General features: G+C 34.7%; 2 protein-coding genes across 3 annotated transcripts; both read right to left on the reverse strand.

Annotated features, from left to right (window-relative positions):
• Window positions 1-189: 189 nt before the first annotated feature.
• On the reverse strand, window positions 190-5,864 carry WTF9 (Ubiquitin carboxyl-terminal hydrolase family protein). Of its 2 annotated transcripts, none has more exons than XM_020375200.3 (3): window positions 5,613-5,864; window positions 4,255-4,353; window positions 190-2,042 (listed from the first exon to the last, which is right to left on the reverse strand). In XM_020375200.3, exon 3 carries the CDS (start codon window positions 1,897-1,899, stop codon window positions 667-669), a length of 1,233 nt encoding a protein of 410 aa, XP_020230789.1. In that variant the 5' UTR covers window positions 1,900-2,042; window positions 4,255-4,353; window positions 5,613-5,864; the 3' UTR covers window positions 190-666. The 2 variants fall into 2 exon arrangements, with proteins under 2 accessions (XP_020230789.1, XP_082919756.1); XM_083063630.1 differs by lacking the exon at window positions 5,613-5,864 and adding an exon at window positions 4,445-5,595.
• A 5,242-nt stretch (window positions 5,865-11,106) lies between these two features.
• Window positions 11,107-15,268, reverse strand: LOC109811449 (alpha-glucosidase). The gene is made up of 5 exons (XM_020375206.3): window positions 14,927-15,268; window positions 14,100-14,809; window positions 13,395-13,625; window positions 12,642-13,288; window positions 11,107-12,190 (listed from the first exon to the last, which is right to left on the reverse strand). The coding sequence occupies exons 1-5, from the start codon at window positions 15,235-15,237 to the stop codon at window positions 11,303-11,305; spliced, it is 2,787 nt and encodes a 928-aa protein (XP_020230795.2). The 5' UTR covers window positions 15,238-15,268; the 3' UTR covers window positions 11,107-11,302.
• Between the last annotated feature and the right edge of the window lie 6,364 nt (window positions 15,269-21,632).

Below are 21,632 nucleotides of genomic sequence, written 5' to 3' on the forward strand. Positions count from 1 at the left end.
TAACATTTTCCAAACCATTTCACTCACCCAGTGTCCAAGCCCTCAGTAACATGTTCATCAATCATACAGAGCCAACGATAACAGGAAAAAAAACACAATAACCTAACTAAATAAGCTCAGTAATACATTTCTGTTGGCCAACTATCCAATGACTCACCACACTTTTACCAAAGACACAAGTTCAATCCATTAAATACAAAAGACACAATACAAAACTTCATTAAAATAATGTCATATAGCAAATTCCATCAAAATATTACACACTGGGTAATAACGAGACTACATCTCTACAAAATGATAGCAGGACAACAATAATCAAGTTAGGAAAAGCTTGTGTGACTTGCCAAAGAATAAATACAATGTTATTGTATGTTAACAAGTTCGGGCACAGAGTATAGTAGCATACATAGCCACACCACAAACGTAAAACAGTTAAAACACCTAAAAATGTGCTAGGTTAAAGAATTCAAGAGTTAATCCAGTTTTTTACATAAACTAATCACAACCGTGTGTGTATGGGTTTAGGGTTTAGAGAGATGAAATTGAAAAAATACCTCAAGGCTAGCATACCGCTAGATGAGCGACCATTTTCAACTTTTGATAATCAGCAGCTAGTTGTCTCTTTCTCTGTTGATAAAGCAATCTTAAGCCTACTTTTATAAATTTTCACATAACCTGTTCCAAAGTGCAACTTGCTATCTCACATCCCTTTTCATCTAAATCATTTGAATTTAAATCCAATTTTGCATTACAATTAGAGAATTGACTATTCAGCCTCCTGTTCCTTAAAATTACTTTCGATTTCTTCATCAACTTGATGTACTTCTTCCTCACCTTCGATAAAGGATGCTTCTCAATGGCCGAATTATTGTTGTAAGCTTCCTTTAGAATGACTGTACAAGTTTTGTTGCTGAAAGATAGATAAAACATATGGGGATGTCGCTCAAACGCTCTATGCACTTTCTGTGGCAACCCAAAGTACTTCTTAAGGCAAAACAACTTCTTCCTCTCGGCTGAATGGTCGACAAAAAGGGAAAGTAGTTCATGAAGAACTCCCACAAGTCTTTTCTCTGCTATGTCACTGTCTGGATGCAAGTTTGAAAAATCATCGTAAGGTGAAACATAAGGAAGCTTCTGAAATTCATGTAGCCAGTTCTCAATCTTCCTCCTCAACCTTAAACCCTTTGATGGAAAAAATGGAAATTCAATGGCTTCCATTGGACCCCCAGAGTACAAACCTCTTTTCAAGGCATTTTTCTCCATTACAGAATAAATCTTTTCTCCGCTGTCAAGAGCCAACCCCTTCAATCCATCTTCCATCTCTACAAACCTGAAAGATTCATCAAGATTTTGTTCTGGGTGCTGCAGAAAATCATTAGGCAACCCCAAATACCACTGCATCCCTTGAATTATCTTTAAAGGTAAAACATTCTCTCTGGTCATCAATATCATCTTCCTCAACCTGGACCTTAAGTCCTCCCTGCATTCTTCATATACTCTCTTCTCATCTCCGTCAATCTCGGCAGCTTCTGGTGTCAACCTGAACCATGGATGATTGTATTTGGGACCTGTAAACTCCTGAAAAATGGACGGATATTGCCTCATAAATCTTGCAACCTTCATGGGCACATCTAACTCCAATCCCCTCTTTGACACAGCAGAGATCGGAATGCACCCATTTGGATCCTGGACAATACAATTTTTTAGGGCAATGATTGGCTTGAGCTGAATAGACTCATGGATGAGCTCAATTGAGTCATAGTACGAATCCTTTTTCCATTTCATATACACATTCACATAACTGTACCTCCGGATGTACACAAAAGGAAGTCTATGGACCTTGTATTTTAAGGAGAGTTTGATTGTTTCAGCTGCATATTTCTTGAAGTTGAAGAACATTGAGTGAAAAATACTTCAAGTTAGCAGTTTCCACTGAAATGAACGGTGCAGCTAACAAAAATACTTGGTTAGTGATCGACAACTACGTCGGGAGAGAGCTTAGTATTGTCTAGGAAGAGATAGAGCACAAGAGTGAGTTTGACCTGAAGAATAACAAGGGAAAGAGAAAGATTCAGTCACAAATGGAATAAAAGAACAAACCTCCAAAACATTTATCAAAGAATGATTGTAAAGTTTGACCAAAAGGCAGCTACATTAGTATAAGGTCTGTTTGGCTAAACTTTCTCAAAAACACTTTTAAGAGAGAAAAATAAAAATAAAAAATAAAATAAGTTTTTCTATAAGCTAAAATTAACTTATGCGCAAGCTAATTTGAAAAGTTCATTCCTTTTAATGTCTCATAAATCTTTTTATTTAGGCTAAAACTCTAATTTTGTCTCTTATAATATTTTAAAGTTTTAATTTAGTTTCACATTAATTTTTGAGTTCAATTTAGTCTCACCTATTAAAAATACTAACAATGTTTACCTTCTGTTTATGTAACGACCCGCCGTGGTCCCTACACTTAGTGGAATCGCACTAAAAATAGTGAACTAAGATAAATAATAAAATTGGATAACTTATAAATACAAAACATAAACAAAGATATATATCATTAAGTTTTTTAAGTATTAGGTATTTATACAGTTATCCAAAACTACTATCTCCTAGTGCCGGTCAAGCACAAAACTGCTATCTAAGGTGACAACTCTAACACGAGGATCAAAACTCCCCGTCTCGTAGCGGTCACCTCAACTCCAAGCTAGCCCTGACCTGCTCCCATACCAAGTATGATCATCGCAGTTCCACCACATGGAAACAGAAGGGTAAGCTAGAGTTCAAAATCAAACATGAAGCAAGACACCACACACTTCAACATATTAACAATCATGCAATAAATGCATAACAATCATCATCACAAACGATCATACAATTCATCATAAAAACACAACTCATTCATACAACTTAGAAGCAACTTTAATACAACAACAACAACAACCATATACAACTTAATATTTAATGCGTCGTCACGCATATACAACTGGCAGATCTCCAACAACTGAGGTTGAGCAGTCTAGGTGGCATAAACCCTACCGAATCCAGCGTTTGACCTATCTCCACCAAGTCAGGTATAGAACAGCTTTAGGAACTCCGAAGAGAACCAGGTATAGACAACAATAGTTGATTTCTCAAGTGTGCCACTTAGACTCGGAGGTCCAGTACTACTGTCAGGACAGAAGGGTTTGGGTATGAGCCTACCACGGCCTTGGCTAGCTTCACCAATCCACATGTGGAGTTAGCCCACCCACTGTCCTCCAAGTACCACGCACCCTCCAGTATCTAGTCAAAAACTGCATCTCTAACTAGATACCTTACTCAAATTGGTCATTCAACCATGACATGGATCGACTATTTCCATGTCGCCCACACAGTACTAAGGGATTCAACTTTAAAACAACTTTCAACTTTAAAACAACTTTCAACTTTAAAACAACTATCAACTTATCACCTTAGTACTATGTATCTCAACTTCTGGCCGCTTGTAATCAATATAGCTCGACCTGGCCCCTATACTATGGTCGCTTTATACACGTGTGCCTCGACCTTGCTTACACACGGGATCAACTAAGTCCTAGAGGAGAACGATACAACGTCCACTACGAGGGACAACTTCCCAAGGAGGATTTTTCAACAAATTGGGCTCTCAAAGCACCACAACTATCTCAATCCGCACAATGGGATGAGCAACTTCGAAAACATCTCCTCTAGTCCTAGTGATCAATAACTTATCATCACAACTTAATCAGCTTATAAATCAACAACATATATCAGCTCAACAACTTTCAACTTGAACAACATAATCAACTTTTCAGCAATAAACATCACATCAACTTTACAGCAATAGACGACTTACAACTTTACAGCAATAGACGACTTACAACTTTATAGCAACTCTCAACAATACAACTATAAACATCTTACAACAAGAGGCAACTTATAACAATAAGCATCTTTCAACAATAGGCAACCTATACAACTTTAAACAACTTTTACATCAATAAATTACTTCAACTTATACATCTCAACTTATTAATAATTCAACAATAAACAACATAAAAACAACTTAATTTTACCACGTATAACAACTTTAACAACGTATCACATATTATCAACACACAACATATGAACAACTTAAGTTAACAACTTTATAAACAACTTCAGCAATATACAACATATTTAAAATTCATCTATAAGGTCAACTTATATAAACAACATAAAAACAACTTAGTCAATCTACACTCTAGCTTCCCTCACCTGAAGATTGGCTCAGAATAGCTAACAACGGTGACGAAATAGAATTTCCTTCCAAAGTTCAATCCGGAACTTCAATCCTCCCAAAGCAAACTTTCTAATCTGAATTTCAAGAGAAAGCAGAAGGCATTAGTGGTCTAGAGGAGAAAAGGAGTCAAACAGAGAAATTTGGGAGAGAAAGGAACTCACTGACCCAAAGACCTTCTCTCTAAAACATCTCTCTAAAAATTCACATTTTCTTGAAGGCCCTCAACCCCTATTTATAGAGTTTCGAATTGCACCAGAACGTCCCGTACCGAGTTCGGAACGGCTCGTACCGAGCTCGGAACGGCCCGTACCGAGCTCGGAACGGCCCGTTCCGAACTCCCAAATCACGCACAAAATCCACGCCTAGAACGGCCCGTTCTGAAATCAGAACGGCCCGTTCCGGTATTCATCCGGAACGGCCCGTTCTCCCTCCGGAACGACCCGTTCTCCTTTCCAGAACGGCCCGTTCTCCTTCATTTTTTAAGGCCAAATCAGTATTTTGGAACGGCCCGTTCCAAAATGGGAACGGACCGTTCTGGGTACTGAATTTTTTTTTATTTTTTTTATATTTTTTTTCTATGTTACAGTTTAAATTTCTCAAACGCCGTTTAAGAGCTGTGAGAATCACGCCCGTGATTCTCAATCACATGGATACTCCTAAATGGCGTTTGAAAAATTTAAACGGAAGGCAAACATTGTCAGTATATTTGACAGATGAGACTAAATTGAACCCAAAAATTAAAGTGGGACTAAATTAAAACTTTAAAATATTATAAGAGAATAAATTAGGGTTTATAGATAAGCTTATTTAATTCTTTTTTTCTATTGTTTTTTTCTCGTACCAGTGCTTTTGAATAAGTTTATCGAACCATTCCCATAGTTAAATAGTTAACAAACATGATGCATAGTCCAAAACCGAGCTAAGAAACCAAATTATTGGTTTGTGTTTTAACAGAAGGTTCAGTAACTATTGACATCTGACACACTCCCTATTCTTCAACATCGGTTTGCAATAACACAGGAAATAACAAACGAAACATACAACTACAAGTAAAGAAAACGGCATTCCAGAACCAATGGACCAACAATGAATGCCACTTAAAAAAGTTTGGATTTTTTACAAACCGGTTTGATATTTGGCCACCAAGTTTGAAGTTATAATAATTGGGTATAATAACAAGTATCTCTAATCTCTAACAACGTGCCAGAATTAAATAATATGAACAGAAACATGTAAGTTAACAGAAGTATTTACTTTTCATAGAAAGAAAGGAAGTATGATTTTCCAGTTTACAACAAAATATGTAAGTTAGTTAGCAGGAAAACAATATGACCTGAATGAAGGTTTCAGAAACCGCTTCGTTCACTCATCGCCACCACCGTTCGCGTCTTTGGTCGTGTGGGGTGGAAATTTGGGAATTAGATTGTGCTCGAGTTGGGTGGCGGAGGAATTGGGCTGAATGGATTGATCTGTGTGGGCTTTGTGGAGTGGGAAATGAAATAGAAAATTTGGTGTGTTGGGTGAAAAATTGTTTCTCATGGGTACTGCTACTTGCACTTCCTCTGTTTGTTAAATACACTCCCCCTTGTTTTTTTCTTAAAAAGAAAATCTGAAAATATAATTTTTTGGAAATTCAATTCTAACCAGAATCTATTTCTTACATTGGGGAAATTAATTTTAGAGGTGCAGTTTGTGTTAATGCAGTAAAACTTTTCCTTTATTTTTTACTGCTATAATTATTTATGGTTGCTTGTATTAGTGGGTAAAGTTCTGCAGTAATTATGTTTACTTAGTGCAGTAGATAATATCTTGTTAGGTTTCTGATTTTAGGCAAATCTACACATTTAATGATGATGGGAACATGTGTTTTACTGACAGCATTTATGGGCTCTATGTATGACTGTCATTTTTCATGTATTTGCCTTATATATGAATGAAAAACAAACAGAATAGTATGGTTGTTCAGCAAATACGAAATTGCTCTGTTCCCTAACCTTTCCTCTTCTCTGTTTCATGGTTTGTATGGTTTTTTATGTTTTATGCTTCCGCTGCCCATTGCTTGTCTTAACAGTGGTATCGAGAGCATTGTTCTTATAGGCTGTGGGTCTGAAAAAAATTGAGAGGAGAGATTAAACACTTGTGAGTGAGTGATAAAATGGCTTCGGGGAATAATGGTGTATTTGCTGTTCCTTAATTTTCTGGGGAAAACTATCACATATGGATTGTCAAAATGAGATCATGTTTGAAGTCTTTTGGCTTATGGGAGTATGTAGATCAAGATAAGGAAGTTCCACCATTGAGGGCTAATCCTACAATAGCTCAAATGAAGCAACATGAGGAGGAGACTTTGAAGAAGGAAAAAGCTGTCTCATGTTTACATTCAGCTTTGACAGATGATGTTTTTACAAGCATTATGCATTTGGAAACAGCAAAACAAATATGGGACGAGTTGAACGAAAGGTATGCCGGTGATGAACGGGTGAGATCCATCAAACTATTGACTCTTAAAAGAGAGTTTGAAATGCTGAAAATGAAGGAAAGTGAATCAGTCAAGGAGTACACTTCAAAGCTGTCTCACTTGGTGAACCAAATGAGATTGTATGGAGAGGTGGTCCATGACCACAAGGTAGTCGAAAAAATGTTGATCAGTCTACCCGTAAAATTTGAAGCCAAAGTTGCTGCCATTGAAGAGTCATGTGATCTTAAGAAACTAACCATTTCCGAAATGGTTAGTAAATTGCAAGCTCATGAGCAAAGATTCTCCATGAGAATGGATGATGTAACTGAAGGTGCATTTCAAGCAAGACACAAGGGAAAGCAAGCTGGTCAGAAAAATAAAAAAAAGCAAAATTATAAAGCAGTTGGTGACCAAAAGGGGAAAACGAAGATGGATGGGAGTAGTGAATCTGCAGCAAACAATCATTTTCCTCCTTGTTCTACATGCAAAAGAACAAATCACTTGTCAAAAGATTGTTGGTATAAGGGGAAGCCTCAAATCCAATGTAACATTTGCAAGAAGTGGGGACATAGAGAAAGGTACTGCAGATCCAGGCAGAACCAATCTCAACCACAACATGCACATCAAGTTAACTTCACCGATCAGCAACTCCAAGATGAAGAACACTTGTTTATGGCTGCTCAAACAAGTAGTTCAGGTTCAAATGATGTATGGTATGTTGATAGTGGGTGCACAAACCACATGGCGAGGGACTCAAGTCTTTTTACTACTTTGGATAGGGCTATCCAAACCAAAGTTAAGCTTGGAAATGGAGATATTGTACAAGCTGAAGGAAGAGGTACAGTTTCTGTTCACACTAGCAAAGGTCCTAAATTTATTCATGATGTTTTATTTATTCCTGATTTGGATCAGAATTTGCTAAGTGTTGCTCAACTAATGAAGAGAGGATATTCTCTTTCATTTAAAAACAATGGCTGTATCATATTGGATTCAAATGATTATGAAGTTATTAAGGTGGAAATGTGTGATAATAGCTTTCCAATCAGTTTGAATCAAGTGAATGAATCAGCTCTTGTTTCCAAACATGATGATTCTGTTTTATGGCACAAAAGATATGGTCACTTTAATATGGGTGCTTTGAAATTTTTGCAAACTCATGATATGGTGAGAGACATGTCTATGATGGGTATTATTGATGATTTATGTGATGCTTGTCAATTGGGAAAAATGCATAGAAAGTCTTTTTCATCAACAAATGTCACACGAGCAAAGGAAAAATTGGAGCTTATTCACACTGATTTGTGTGGTCCAATGAGTGTTCCTTCTCTTAGCCAAAGCAAATATTTTCTTCTGTTTATTGATGATTTGACAAGAATGACATGGGTGTATTTTTTATCAAGCAAAGCTCAAACTTTTGATGTCTTTAAAAAGTTTAGAGCCATGGTGGAGTCTCAAAGTGGCTGCAAAATTAAAATGTTGAGATCCGACAATGGGAAGGAGTATACATCTAATAAGTTTAATGCATTTTGTGAAGATATGGGCATTGTTCATCAATTGACAGTAAGTTATACTCCTGAACAAAATGGAGTTTCTGAGAGAAAAAATAGAACAGTTATGGAGATGGCAAGATGTTTAATTGCTGAAAAGAAATTGCCAAAATGTTTTTGGGCTAAAGCTGTTTATACAGCCGTGTATCTTTTGAATAGGCTGCCAACAAGAGCTGTTCAAGAGAAAACACCAATTGAAGCTTGGAATGGAGTGAAGCCCACTGCCAAACACCTGAAGATTTTTGGATCTATTTGTTATACTCATGTTACAGCAGCAAAAAGATCCAAATTAGATGACAAAGCTGAAATGGGGATTTTCTTAGGCTATGCTGCAAACTCCAAAGGTTACCGGGTGTACAATATGAGGTCAAAACAGATTGTGATCAGCAGGGATATTCAAATTGATGAGAATGCATACTGGAATTGGGAAAAAAATGAAGTTCAAAGGAGCACAAAAACAGAAGAGTTGACAACCAATTTCGACCAGGAGCAAGCTGCAAATGAGAATAAAAATCAGATTGCTGAATCTGATTCTCCTGTGCTAAAATCCAAGTCCTTGGCTGAAATTTATGAAAAATGCAATTTTGTTGTAAGTGAGCCTTCTTGTTTTGAAGAGGCTTCAATGCATGAAGAATGGAAAGATGCAATGAAGGAGGAGCTGGCCATGATTAACAAAAATGGCACTTGGGAACTTACTTCAAAGCCCAAGGACAAACATGTGATTGGCGTAAAATGGGTTTATAGAACAAAATTAAATCCAGATGGTTCCATCCACAAGCACAAAGCAAGGCTTGTTGTGAAGGGGTATTCTCAAATGGCTGGTGTCGATTATGGTGATACATTTGCGCCGGTTGCTAGGCATGAAACAATTAGATTAATTGTTGCATTAGCGGCTCAATATGGATGGAAAATCTTTCACTTGGATGTTAAATCTGCTTTTTTAAATGGAGTATTGCAAGAAGAAATATATGTTGAACAGCCTGATGGTTTTATTGTTGCAGGTCATGAAGAAAAAGTTTATAGGCTTCATAAAGCCTTGTATGGGCTGAAACAAGCTCCAAGAGCTTGGTACAGCAGAATTGATTCTCATTTTCTGCAAAATGATTTCAGGAGGAGCCAAAATGAGCCTACTCTTTATGTGAAAGATTGTGGCAATGGAAAGAAAATTGTGGTTTCTCTGTATGTTGATGATTTGTTGATTACAGGTGATGATGTTGATGAAATTGAAGAATTTAAAAACAGCATGTTGCAGTTTTTTGAAATGACAGATCTTGGAATGATGAGGTATTTTTTGGGGATGGAAGTGCATCAGTTTGATGATGGAATTTTTCTTTCACAGAAAAAGTATGCAAATGACTTGCTGAAAAAATTCAAACTGGAGAATTGTAATCCTGTTTCAACTCCACTTGCTGTCAACGAAAAGCTCTCCAAGGCTGATGGTGATGCAAAGGCAGATGTGACTCAATATAGAAGTTTGGTTGGTAGTCTTCTTTATTTGACTGCAACTAGACCAGATTTGATGTTCTGTAGTAGTTTACTTTCAAGGTTCATGCATTCACCAAGTTTAACACACTTTGGTGTAGGCAAAAGAGTGTTGAGATACTTGAAAGGTACTGCTGACTTTGGCATTTGGTATAGCAAAAGTGATGGAAAGGTTGAAGGTTTTGTTGATAGTGATTGGGCTGGATCTATTGATGACTCTAAGAGCACAACAGGATATGTTTTTTCACTTGGTAGTGGAGTATTTTCATGGAACTCTAAGAAGCAAGATGTGGTTGCTCAATCCTCTGCCGAGGCTGAATATGTAGCTGCAGGAGCAGCCTCAAATCAAGCTATATGGGTCAGGAAAGTCTTGACAGATTTGAGTCATGTGCAAATGGAACCTACTGTGCTATGGTGTGATAACAAGTCAGCCATTTCAATTGCTAAAAATCCAATTCAACATGGAAGAACCAAGCATATCAATGTCAAATTTCATGCTATAAGGGAAGCTGAGAAGAATGGAGATGTTCAGTTGATGTATTGCAGGTCCGAGGAGCAATTGGCAGACATACTCACTAAGGCCCTTCCAAGTGCTAAGTTTAATGAGCTAAGAAGCAAGTTGGGAGTCCTTAAGAAAAGTTTTAAGGAGGAGTGTTAATGCAGTAAAACTTTTCCTTTATTTTTTACTGCTATAATTATTTATGGTTGCTTGTATTAGTGGGTAAAGTTCTGCAGTAATTATGTTTACTTAGTGCAGTAGATAATATCTTGTTAGGTTTCTGATTTTAGGCAAATCTACACACTTAATGATGATGGGAACATGTGTTTTACTGACAGCATTTATGGGCTCTATGTATGACTGTCATTTTTCATGTATTTGCCTTATATATGAATGAAAAACAAACAGAGTAGTATGGTTGTTCAGCAAATACGAAATTGCTCTGTTCCCTAACCTTTCCTCTTCTCTGTTTCATGGTTTGTATGGTTTTTTATGTTTTATGCTTCCGCTGCCCATTGCTTGTCTTAACAGTTTGGTATGATTTGGTAGTTGTGATGATTCTTCTCAATAACAAATTTTGAATGATGTTCTAAATATGTTATAAAAGCTTCCTTGGTCAGATATATAACTATTTCCAATTATCTGCTCATTTTTAGCAAATTAATTACTAATTTGCTAAAAATGAGCTATAAGAATATAGGCTGCTAATGGAAAAAGGGGAAGAATAACATGTAAATGCGAGTGGAGGTGAAAATCTTGTGTGGATTTGCTGTTAATACACCTACTTGGTAAGTTGCTATATATGCTACAGGTTTATGTTTATGATTGACATGCTTGCAAATTATAAGCGACCACCCGTACTATTATTGATAGAAGATATGTTCATACTTCATACATGAGCTCATAGCCATGTTGACATTATTATTCCGCAACATTTTTTTCTGATACAAGGATGACATTTTATTAATGTTGATATTTTGGATTGGAAAAATGCCATCCCAAATAGAAAGCACGTATTGCTTTCTCAAAGTTCCCTTCTACCTGATTTCAATCTCCAGCTTAAACTCCTCTCCAATAAGCTGCGACAATTTTGAAAGTTCCACAATATCAAGCTCATAAGAGCTATTAAATTGTGTTTTCACAATTGCTTTCCTCATTGACTTTGTTCCCTTCACAATGTTTAACTTTTTCCTTGCCAAATCCATTCTTTGCTTAGGCATCCCCAACACAGTTACCTTATCTATGATCCATCTTTTGTCCAGAGCAAACCTTCCATTAGTGACCTTAGATGTAACAAAAATACTATTGTTGTGTAATGTGCCATAAAAGTTTACCAATGTCCACTGATCTTTCACCCCTGCTATGTCAAGTGCCACCCCATCATCCAAATACACTTGTCCATAACTATTGCCACTGCCACTGATAACCACCACAAGTTCAAATGAAGTGTTCCTAGCGGCTTCAGTTGTCATTGCTTCACCTTGCAAGGCCAAAATATTACCCTCCCCAACATGCACATTTATGTGATCAGATGGAGCATCAAGAGTGACATGCTTGCCTGATTCTGCGTTCACTGAATTTGAGACATTGAAGAGGTCAAACCAGGTTCCTTTAGGAAAGTATGCATCAACATTGATTGCCCCAGGTTCTAGCACAGGTGACACCAGAACCCCTTTACCTAATAGAAACTGTGAGTTTATTTCATATGTTGTGACATCCTCAGGGAATGAAAAGAAAAGGGGTCGTGCAATTGGTGTCCCTTTTGTATGTGCTTCGTACATTAGTGTGTAGAAATAAGGGAGGAGACGGTAACGGAGGCCAAGCACTTTCCTAGCCGATGTTGCAACTGAATCCCAAAGGTAAAGCTCTTGTCGGATGGAGCTCTTGTCTGAATGATCTCTTGCAAAAGGGTAAAAGGCCCCCAACTACATTGAGAAAAATGAAGAATTAGATATCTATACTATGCATTTCATAGTGTGCTACTACATATTTTTCACAAAATAAAAAGATTAAACTTTTGGCTTCATCCCTATAGTTGTTTCTATCATAAGTTTTAGTCTCAATATGAGAAAATTGTAAATTCTAGTCAAGACTTCACTGGAATGAACATCTGTAGACGGTAGGTCCATAACAATTTGATAGGCCCAATACCAACCATTAGAAACCCGCCAATTTAAAAATGTAGATTACAATTTAATTCAACTTTGCAAAACTAGCTTGTCAAGTCAAAATTAGTCCCCAGTTATATACCTTATTTTGGCCATGTCACTTGTCAATATGGAGTTTCTAACACTTTGTTTTTGGCAGTGTAAAATTATTTAATAAGCATCTAGTGTAAAAATTATCCCATGTTACAGGATTTGAGAATCAGTTTACCTGGATCCAGCGCCGGCAAAGTTCTTCAGTTGTATCTCCTCCAAAACCACATATGTCTGCTCCAACCATTGGAATTCCAAAGAGTCCAAAATTTAATATGGAGGGTATTGAGTATGCCAAATCATTCCATGTAGCAGCATTATCTCCTGTCCAGTGAGCAGTGTACTTACCAGAGCTTACAAAAGTTGATCTACTTAGAATGAATGGCCTTTTACCAGTTGTATCCACCAATGCCTTGTTAGTTGCTTTGGCTTCTAGTAGTCCATACAAACTGTGGGCATTATACTCAGTGACATTACCAAAGTGTAAAGCTGTTGCTGGGACTGTTTTGTAATTAATGTTTTGTCGATCTCCTTGATTGTTAATTTTGTAGGGAGGGTTATCAAGACTAGAAGATAGAATGGGAGGAGAAGTAATGAAATTAGATAACTCATTCATATCAAGCCAAAGACCATCAAAAGGGAGAAGATCCCTAAATAATTTGATTTCTCCACCCCAAAATGCTTGGCTGCGAGGGTTTAGAAAATCAGGGTAATAAACTGGTCCAGGCCAAACTTGACCCTCATAATTGACTCCATTTCTCTTTATGTAGATATCAGCTTTCAAACCTCTAACATGTGTTGCATCTGTCTCATTTGTACTAATACCTGTTTCAAAAGTTGCCTCAAGTTAATTAAAAAAAAAAGTGCACAAATGCTTTGGTGGAGAGTATGTTTTGTTTGAATGAAATTCTATGGTGTCAGAATTGGTTACCAGGATCCAAGATAAGCACGTATTTCTGACCATTTTGGTGAAGAGAGTCAACAAAACTTTTCATCTTATCCAGGGGAAAGTTGACGGGATGAAATGTGAAATCCTTATATGCATCCATGTAATCTATATCCGTCCACATAACTTCAAGGGGTATACCGGCTTCTGCATAGTTGGCCACCACACCCTGGATATCACTTACATTCTTGTACCCCCATCGACACTGATGAAAACCTTCCCAACCAAAAGAGACAATAGCAATGAGGATCAACATGAATAGACAGATTATAGCAATTCTAAGTTAGATTTTAATCTCTGTACCAAGGAATTATTACAAGATCTGGAATCGGTATGTGCCAATGGTCTTGATCAATTTCTAAGTAGCACAAATATATAAAGTCTCTTTGGATACAAGTAATCAAGTTTTTTAAATTTAGGAGAAAAAGGTAATTAAACCTGATTATATGTCACGTGAAAATTGATCAAAATGATAATGATGAGAGGCAATGGTACTTATCAATTTCCACGTGGCACATGTACATAATCAAGGTTTTAAATTTACTAGAAGAGTTAATTAAACTCGATTATGAGTCCCATGAAAATTGATCAGATTGACAGTAGTTTAGGATTGTCTAATAATTTTTCGTGTATACCAATCCAAGGGGAAAATTCACAAGTAATCAAAGCACCTTTGTGTGAATGACTTACCAAAGGACCAATAAGGCATGGGAGCAGGTTTGCCAATGAGTTCAGTGTACTGCTCCAAGACCAGTTGAGGAGAGGATCCAGCGAAGAAATAGAGATCAAAAACTCCACCAATGACCTTATAAGTAATGCGATCACCGGCATAGACAATGTCCATTCCATTGCTGTTAAGTAACAACACCCCATGTGTGGTGCCAGCCTTCACTCTTCCATCATCGGAGGGTGATCTCACGTCCAAGTAAAAAGGGTGAGAGCCATAAAGGTTCACATCCACGTTGGCACTTGCTATGTCTGCATTCCACAGCGTGAGGGTCTCATTCGGTTGCAGCTTGAAGGACCTCTTTGTGTGCTCCCCGAGACCATATAGAGATGCCCTTTGTGGTGGAAGAGAGGAAGAGAGTTGCAAATACTGATCTTTGAAAACAAGAAAAGTTTGGGGGTTGGAAGGGTCAGGTGCTGCGTTGAAGAGGACATCGTTGGAGGATTTGCGTAAGACCGTGAAACCAAATGGGGTGGTGTTGTGGAGAGTGAAGATAAGGTCTGAGTCTGGATGTGTGAGAGTGAGAGAGTGTTGGGAACCTTGTTGGCTATTGAGGGAGCGAAGAGGGTAATATTGGGAAGAAGAGTCTCTTGGAATGAGTTGTTGTGGAATTTCCCATCTTTGGTGGTTGGAGTCAGTGATTCTTACTCTCAACCTATCCTTGTTCTCAAAACTGCAATTCACAGCAACTAGATGATGTGGCAGAATTATATAATAAGACAAGTTAATGCAATGAATGGAGAAGAGAAGAGTGAAGAAGGTTAATGAATTGGCTGCGATGTAATGTTACCTGGCAGCGAGGGAGAGGCGTGGAATGTCGGGTCCGAAAACAGAGGATGGTTTGATGAGCTTAAGGTTTGCAGTCAAAGAGTTGTTAATGGGATAATTGGTAACAGTTGAGATTGTGTAGCCATAACCAATTGGTGTATCTTCTGCTATTGTAACGGAGCAGAAGAAGAAATGAACACAGATACTAAGGATTAGTAGTGGAGTGGTGATAATGGTTGTGGCTTCAGTCCTCCACCTTGTAGGTGTAGCCATTGATTGCCTTAGTGCTGATGTGGGTTTGAGTAAGGATAGCAACGATGGCAGCATATTCATTTATATTATTATATGCATTCATTCTTCTTGGAGTCAACGAAAGGAAAACAAGGATAGCTGCTAGAGTGGTAGAGAATGGTATTTCTTATTCAAATTATTTAGAATTTTAATTTTAATTTTAAGTACGCAATAAATTATATTTATGTGTTTAAGGTCTCTCACAAAAATTCATCTTACTTTCAATAAAAAAAATACTTGGTTCTATGTTTGTGTGTGCTCAAAACTCTTTGAAGAGATTCTTAATAATAAGTACTTGGTTTAAATATGTTTTTAGTCCCTCAAATTTAAGACAAATTTGTTTTTGGTCCCTCAAATTTAAAACTGTTGTTTTTAGTCCCTGTAATTTTCAAAAATCTTGTTTTAGTCCCTTAGGTCACCAATAACATATTTGAAAGTGACTAATTAAGAATGTTATGCAATATCAAATGGATTTAATATGATATTTTCATTAATAGGGACACCAATAGGTAGATTTTATGCAATAATGTTTGATAAATTTCTTAACAAAATTTGAATATAAGGACTAAAATAAGATTTTTTGAAATTACAGGGACTAAAAAAAACAATTTTAAATTTAAGGGACCAAAAACAGATTTACCTTAAATTTGAGGGACTAAAAACATATTTAAGCCTAAATACTTAATACACGTGTTCACAGTTTTCTATAGGGATTAGTGTTTTACATAGTAAATACTCAATACTATGTTTGTGTGCCTTCTTAATCACTTACATAGATTCATCTTTACTTAATACTATTTAAAAAAATTGTTAGAAAGTGAGGCAAGACTTGCAAGGCGAGTTGACTTTGGAAGACCGTATGAGCATTATTAAATAGTAAATAGTAGAACACGTAATATTCTGCTATTTACAGAAATGATAAAATTAAAATGTAGACGATGTTGACTTACATGTGAACACATGGTGATGGAGGATTGTTTTTCTTTTGGTTTGAACAACACGTGGGGGTACACTCTGTATATATATGAACAAAAACCATTGCATGTAATGTTATTATGTATATGATTACAGGACAAAACGAAAAGAATAGGAGTTGGAAATTATATTTAAGAATTGTCTCGTGGGCTTTAGAATCAGATATTCTGTATCTTTTCTATATTTTGCTTCATATTTCAGGTTTATTGTATCATGTGTACAAAGAAGTAATAACATTAATCTAAATTAAATGAAAAACGAAGTATAATCTTACATTGTTTTCCAAATCAAGAAACAAAGTTAAATATTTTAACAATAGAAAGAGCTAATTAAAGTAAATAAATAATAAAAATGAGATTGGAAGAGGTTAAAGTCCTTGATGGTGTACAAAAGGCTTTTCTCATGGAAGAGTTTTGTAAAGCCCATAAATGTGATGCTTTTGTTTCATAGATATCCAAAGTGGTCCATAAATCTATGGGTTTGCAAACTTCACAATCACATGGCCCATTGTCTTTTGTACCAAAAACAAAATAATTGCTCTTCGCATTTTTCTTCTTCTGAAAACCCTTGTCCTTTAGGCAAACATGCTGCATGCGTTGTTCGTGATCCATTGCACTATTGAGTATTGATAAAAAAGTATACTTGCTTTTTCTTTGAATCCCACTCTTCAAAAGTGCAACCTACACTTTATAGTTCATAGGATAAAGTGTGTACATTCTAATCAATCATTACAGTAAGCGGTTCAAATCAATAAAATTAATCCCAATTTCAGATTGCCTTTCCCTGTGTATATATATATATATATATATATATAAATCCTTTTATTCAAAGAATAAATCTAGTCTATCTAGTCTTATTCTGTTCAATAATTCATGTTTTATATCAAATTTTAATGATTTAACTGTTTAATTTAAAGTTCTCAATACATAAATAAAATCTGTAAATTTTTTAAAAATTTAAAAATTATTTATTATATCGTTTCATTAATTTGAATTAAGTAAAATCCCACAGGGGAAGAGAAGATGTATCTAGATGGTGAAATAAAGTTGGAAGAAATGGGTGTTGAGATGAATGAATATATGAGTTTGACTTAGGTGGTCGAGTTACATGAACATCCAAGAGTGAGTGGGGTGCACACATATCTCCAGCAGTAAGTTTGATGTACATAGACACAAACGCATCACATAAAAAGATTCTCCACCTCAGTTTTAGGAACGCTGTCTCAAATTAGTCACCATCACTTCCTACTCTTTATCACCATTCAAACAAAAATAACCCACCTATCAATTTTTTCCTTAAAATAATATATAATAACCTCTCTCATAAACACTACTCCTTAACCGCAAGCGTGTGGTTCAGCAGTAGGGATTGATCCACGCTTAAACAAGGTCAGGGGTTCGAATCCTGCTTTGTGTATGCAGCTGCGTTAAATCTTGGGGCCAGCTATCCCACCCTTTGAGGTGCCTCCAACGTAGCGAGGAGATTAGTCACTGCTGTCGACGGTGGATACTCCAGGGACGAACCAAAAAAAAAAACACTACTCCTTAAATTACTAAATTACTGAAATTATATAAGTTTCAGTTGAGTTGGTTCAAACCAAACAACATTTGACTATTTAGATACGTAGCGTAATTTTCAATTTCACTCGCCGGTAACATGTCAAATTTTCCGTCTAGTTATTAATTGCATAATAAGACGTAATATATATAATATGAAATTTATTTCATTAGAATTAAAATTAATCACCTATATACTAAAGTTTTTTTTACACTGACAATTAATTATATTTTTTAATAATGTCATATCAGTTACTTATTTAATGAAATAAAAATAAAATAAAATAATTTAAAAGATCTGATTGGTTGTTAGTATAAAAAAACTTTACACTAACAGTGTATTGGTGATTAACACTTAGAATTATTTTAAATTATGTCTCTTCATATTTTGTACCTCCATCTTTAATGTCCATTTTTGAAATATCTTTTTTTAAATTTATAAATTAATTATAAAAACTACATGCCTTTACTTATAAATATGTATCTTGCATAATTGTCGGCAAATTAATAATACACTAGTTATAAATATGGCTCTAAATGCGTAAAGGAGTTCCGAAAGGGCAAATATTGAGCTAGACTTAGATACTTGAACAACCAAATCCTATCTCCAATTTCTTTTACATCACTTTCCAAATTCTATGTGGAGAAGATTCATTGCCCTTTAGTCAATTTTGGCCCCATTAAATTCATTCACTGTGGAAGAGATCGAAAATATCTATTATGATTGTTTGAACCAAGAGGCGACACTATATTATCTAATTCCCATTATTCTTAATAATGATGAGAGATTTTATTGGCTATTCTATGTTGCTTTTCAAAATGTCAAACATTTTAAGTGACTGAAGAGATTTGCGAGGGCCAGCATTATAAAGTATGCCAACTTTTTGCAATATCGTGTGAAGTTCACTGATCAAGGATCATTAAATTGAACAATAACTTTGACCCATATACATCATCTGATACCAAGATTCAAAATCATATTATTTTCTCAACTTGAACCAATCAATCAATGTTGAATTATATTAGAGTGCGAGATTTTGCAATTTTTGTGTCAATTAGTTTGTAATACCATTTTTTGTATGTACGACAGATGGAGCTATGAGGTGCATTGATGCTGAAAGTATAATATGGAGTTGAATAAATAGCCCAAACAACAGATATTTTCTGCTTTTATAATTGAATTTATTTTGGTATTTGTAGCACATAACGAGCACCGACTAATGTCCTTTCCAAATGTTTCAAAATGTTGGTCATGCAGAATCTGACGGGCATCAGTGTGAAAATTTCATTTTTATGATCACACACTCAACACTCAAGGTTCTATCACTTACACACATACTAATTTTATAAATAATCCAATTTTTTTTTCTCAAAATATATTTAAATAAGAAATTTAAAAGTTGAAATATTTGAAATTTTAATTATTTTAACTGAATAATTTAATTTAACTTTTTAAAATTTCAAATATTTAATTTAGGCAACACGACTTATTTTTTTTTTTTACCATATACAAAAATTATTTTTGAATATATGTTTAAAAATTGGAAATTTTAAAATTAAATTTTATTGAAAATATACATTAATCATATTTTAATAATTTAAAAAATTCAACAATAAATAATATTTAATAATTAAAAAATAAATATTGACAAGTTATATATCAATAAAAAAATGATAAGAGAAAATTAGAGAGATAAAATAGAAAGAGAGTATGATATTGAAAAGAGAAATGAATAAAGAGATAAAGAGAAAGGGAGGGAGAGGTAAAATCCACTTTACACCAAACAAGTATTCTTATTTCAATTATTTCTAAGTACACTCTAGGCTCAACAATAGCTATTTGAGCAGACTTTTCATCCATCTCCTTCTCCGACAAAAACTTCCATAATTGATTCTTAAATAGTTTGCTTAAGTTCTTCTTTCTCTTGAGCAGTCAGTTTCATCTTTTTTTTTCTTCTCTTATTCCAAGAAGAGTGCTTCAACTAGGATTAACTCAAGCATAGATCTATAAAGTTCTTACTTTAGTCCCCTTTAAAGAAAATTATTTTGTATTAATGTTTTTTTTTCAAAATTCATAACTCAAATTACTTTTTGTATTCTTAAAAATTCATTCTAAAAAACTTATTTCTAAAAGATATATAGGTATAATTATTTTTTTCAAGATTTATTTCTAAAATACTTTTATTTTTTATCAAGAGATATTATTATTAATTTTAAAATATATTTTAAGCCTAAAAATGTGTTAGATTGATCCCGACTTGAAATCTCTTTAAGTTGGTCTAATGATGGTGACACTTTGTAGTTTTGTTAACTTTTAAGTCAACTTAAACCTAGTTGTGTTGGGTCTTGTATTTTCATAGGCCCAACATATAAATAGTTAATTGTTGACTTGATAAGTAGTTTTGGCTCATTTGTGTATGACACAAACTTGTGTGAGAAACTTTATCTTTATGTTTTTTTATAGTACTTTGATTCTTACATTTTTAGTGGTGAATCATCCTTAACTCCTCAATTCAAAATAAATTTTAACATTAATCTTCTATTTCTTGTCTTGTTCCACTTTTATTTTTTATTTTTCTCAAATTGAGTGAGTCATACATTCTCTAGTTTTATTGATTTTGTGATTTTGATGTTGATTTGGATCCAATTCTTGGGAAAAGTGCATCATTAGATATCAAGAGCCTAAATCAACATCATAGGCTTGTAACATTGAAATTGAAGAAATTTTCCATTTTGTTACATTGTTCTTTTAAATTTTCCAAGTTTTGCTTTATGATTTTCCTCTTTAGGTCCATTAATTAATTACAATACAATGGTTGATCAATTAATCAATTAAAATTTTTAAAGGATTTGATCATTTAACAATTATGAATAAGCACAAAAAGGTGATTCAATTAGCATAGAAAAACAACAATAAATAATAAATCAAGTTCTAGCTCAATCGATCATGCATGACTATCACAATCTTAGTTTAAGAAATTTAGTTCCTCATTTTAGAAGAGGAAATCCCTAACACAAGGAAATACATAAAAAGAACAATAAAAATCTTAAAGGATGTAAATTTCTTCACAACGAGGATATCAGAGTGATCTCGTATTTCATTACACTAATCTTTAAAGCTAGAATTTAAAGAGATCCTTCAACCACAACCATACTAGAAGCATGTTTATACTTAAGCACGATCATGCTTAATTCTACACAATAATGCTACCTTTGCTTATCTAGCACTATCATGCTCAGTTTAGCATGATCATGCTTCTTTAAATACTACTCTTTCAACTTTTTTTTTGTTGCTTATTTTCATATAAGTTTGACATTATAGGATCTTGCACTTGTACAATCAAATACTAGGTCAAATTATTTAAATAATACATTAAACCAATTCAACTCCATATCCAATATGAAAACATAATAAAATATGATTGATCAAACCTCCCCACACTTAAGCATTAATTGTCCTCAAGCAATTTTCCTACATATAGAAATAAAAATAATGAATTTTCAAAGATAGTGTAAATTGGCAAAAGTTTAGAGATTAAAGTTAGTAAAAAAAAATATTAAGGAATAAAAATATATTTTAATCTATTTTTTTATATTATTTCTCACAAAATAAAGTACCCTAAAATGAAGAACTTTGTCAAATAAATCACATTTAACTTCTTAATAATCGAACATTAAGACTACTTCTCACACACTATAAAGAAGAAAGAGAGACTTAACGAATCTTAAATGTTATCATAAACAGACCAATCATTGGTTTGATGAAAATATTGTATCCATAAGTTACTTATTGATATTGTACCTGCCTAAGGGCACACTAGTAATCTTCTGGTATTCTGAAAGTCGAACGAGAGCTCCAAGTCACAATGCGAGGGGGGTACTTGCAAAAGGCGCTTTAACACTCAA

This window comes from Cajanus cajan, chromosome 1 (assembly GCF_000230855.2).
Source record: "Cajanus cajan strain Asha chromosome 1, NIPB_CcT2T_4, whole genome shotgun sequence".
NCBI lineage: Eukaryota > Viridiplantae > Streptophyta > Magnoliopsida > Fabales > Fabaceae > Cajanus > Cajanus cajan.

Coding starts and splice junctions, on each gene's coding strand:
- WTF9 (XM_020375200.3), bottom strand. CDS start 1,899: ATGTTCTTCAACTTCAAGAAATATGCAGCTGAAACAATCAAACTCTCC.
- LOC109811449 (XM_020375206.3), bottom strand. CDS start 15,237: ATGAATATGCTGCCATCGTTGCTATCCTTACTCAAACCCACATCAGCA. Junction 13,626..14,099: donor CATGCCTTATTGGTCCTTTG/GTAAGTCATTCA, acceptor TTGGTTGGGAAG/GTTTTCATCAGTGTCGATGG. Junction 12,191..12,641: donor TTTGCCGGCGCTGGATCCAG/GTAAACTGATTC, acceptor TTCTCAATGTAG/TTGGGGGCCTTTTACCCTTT.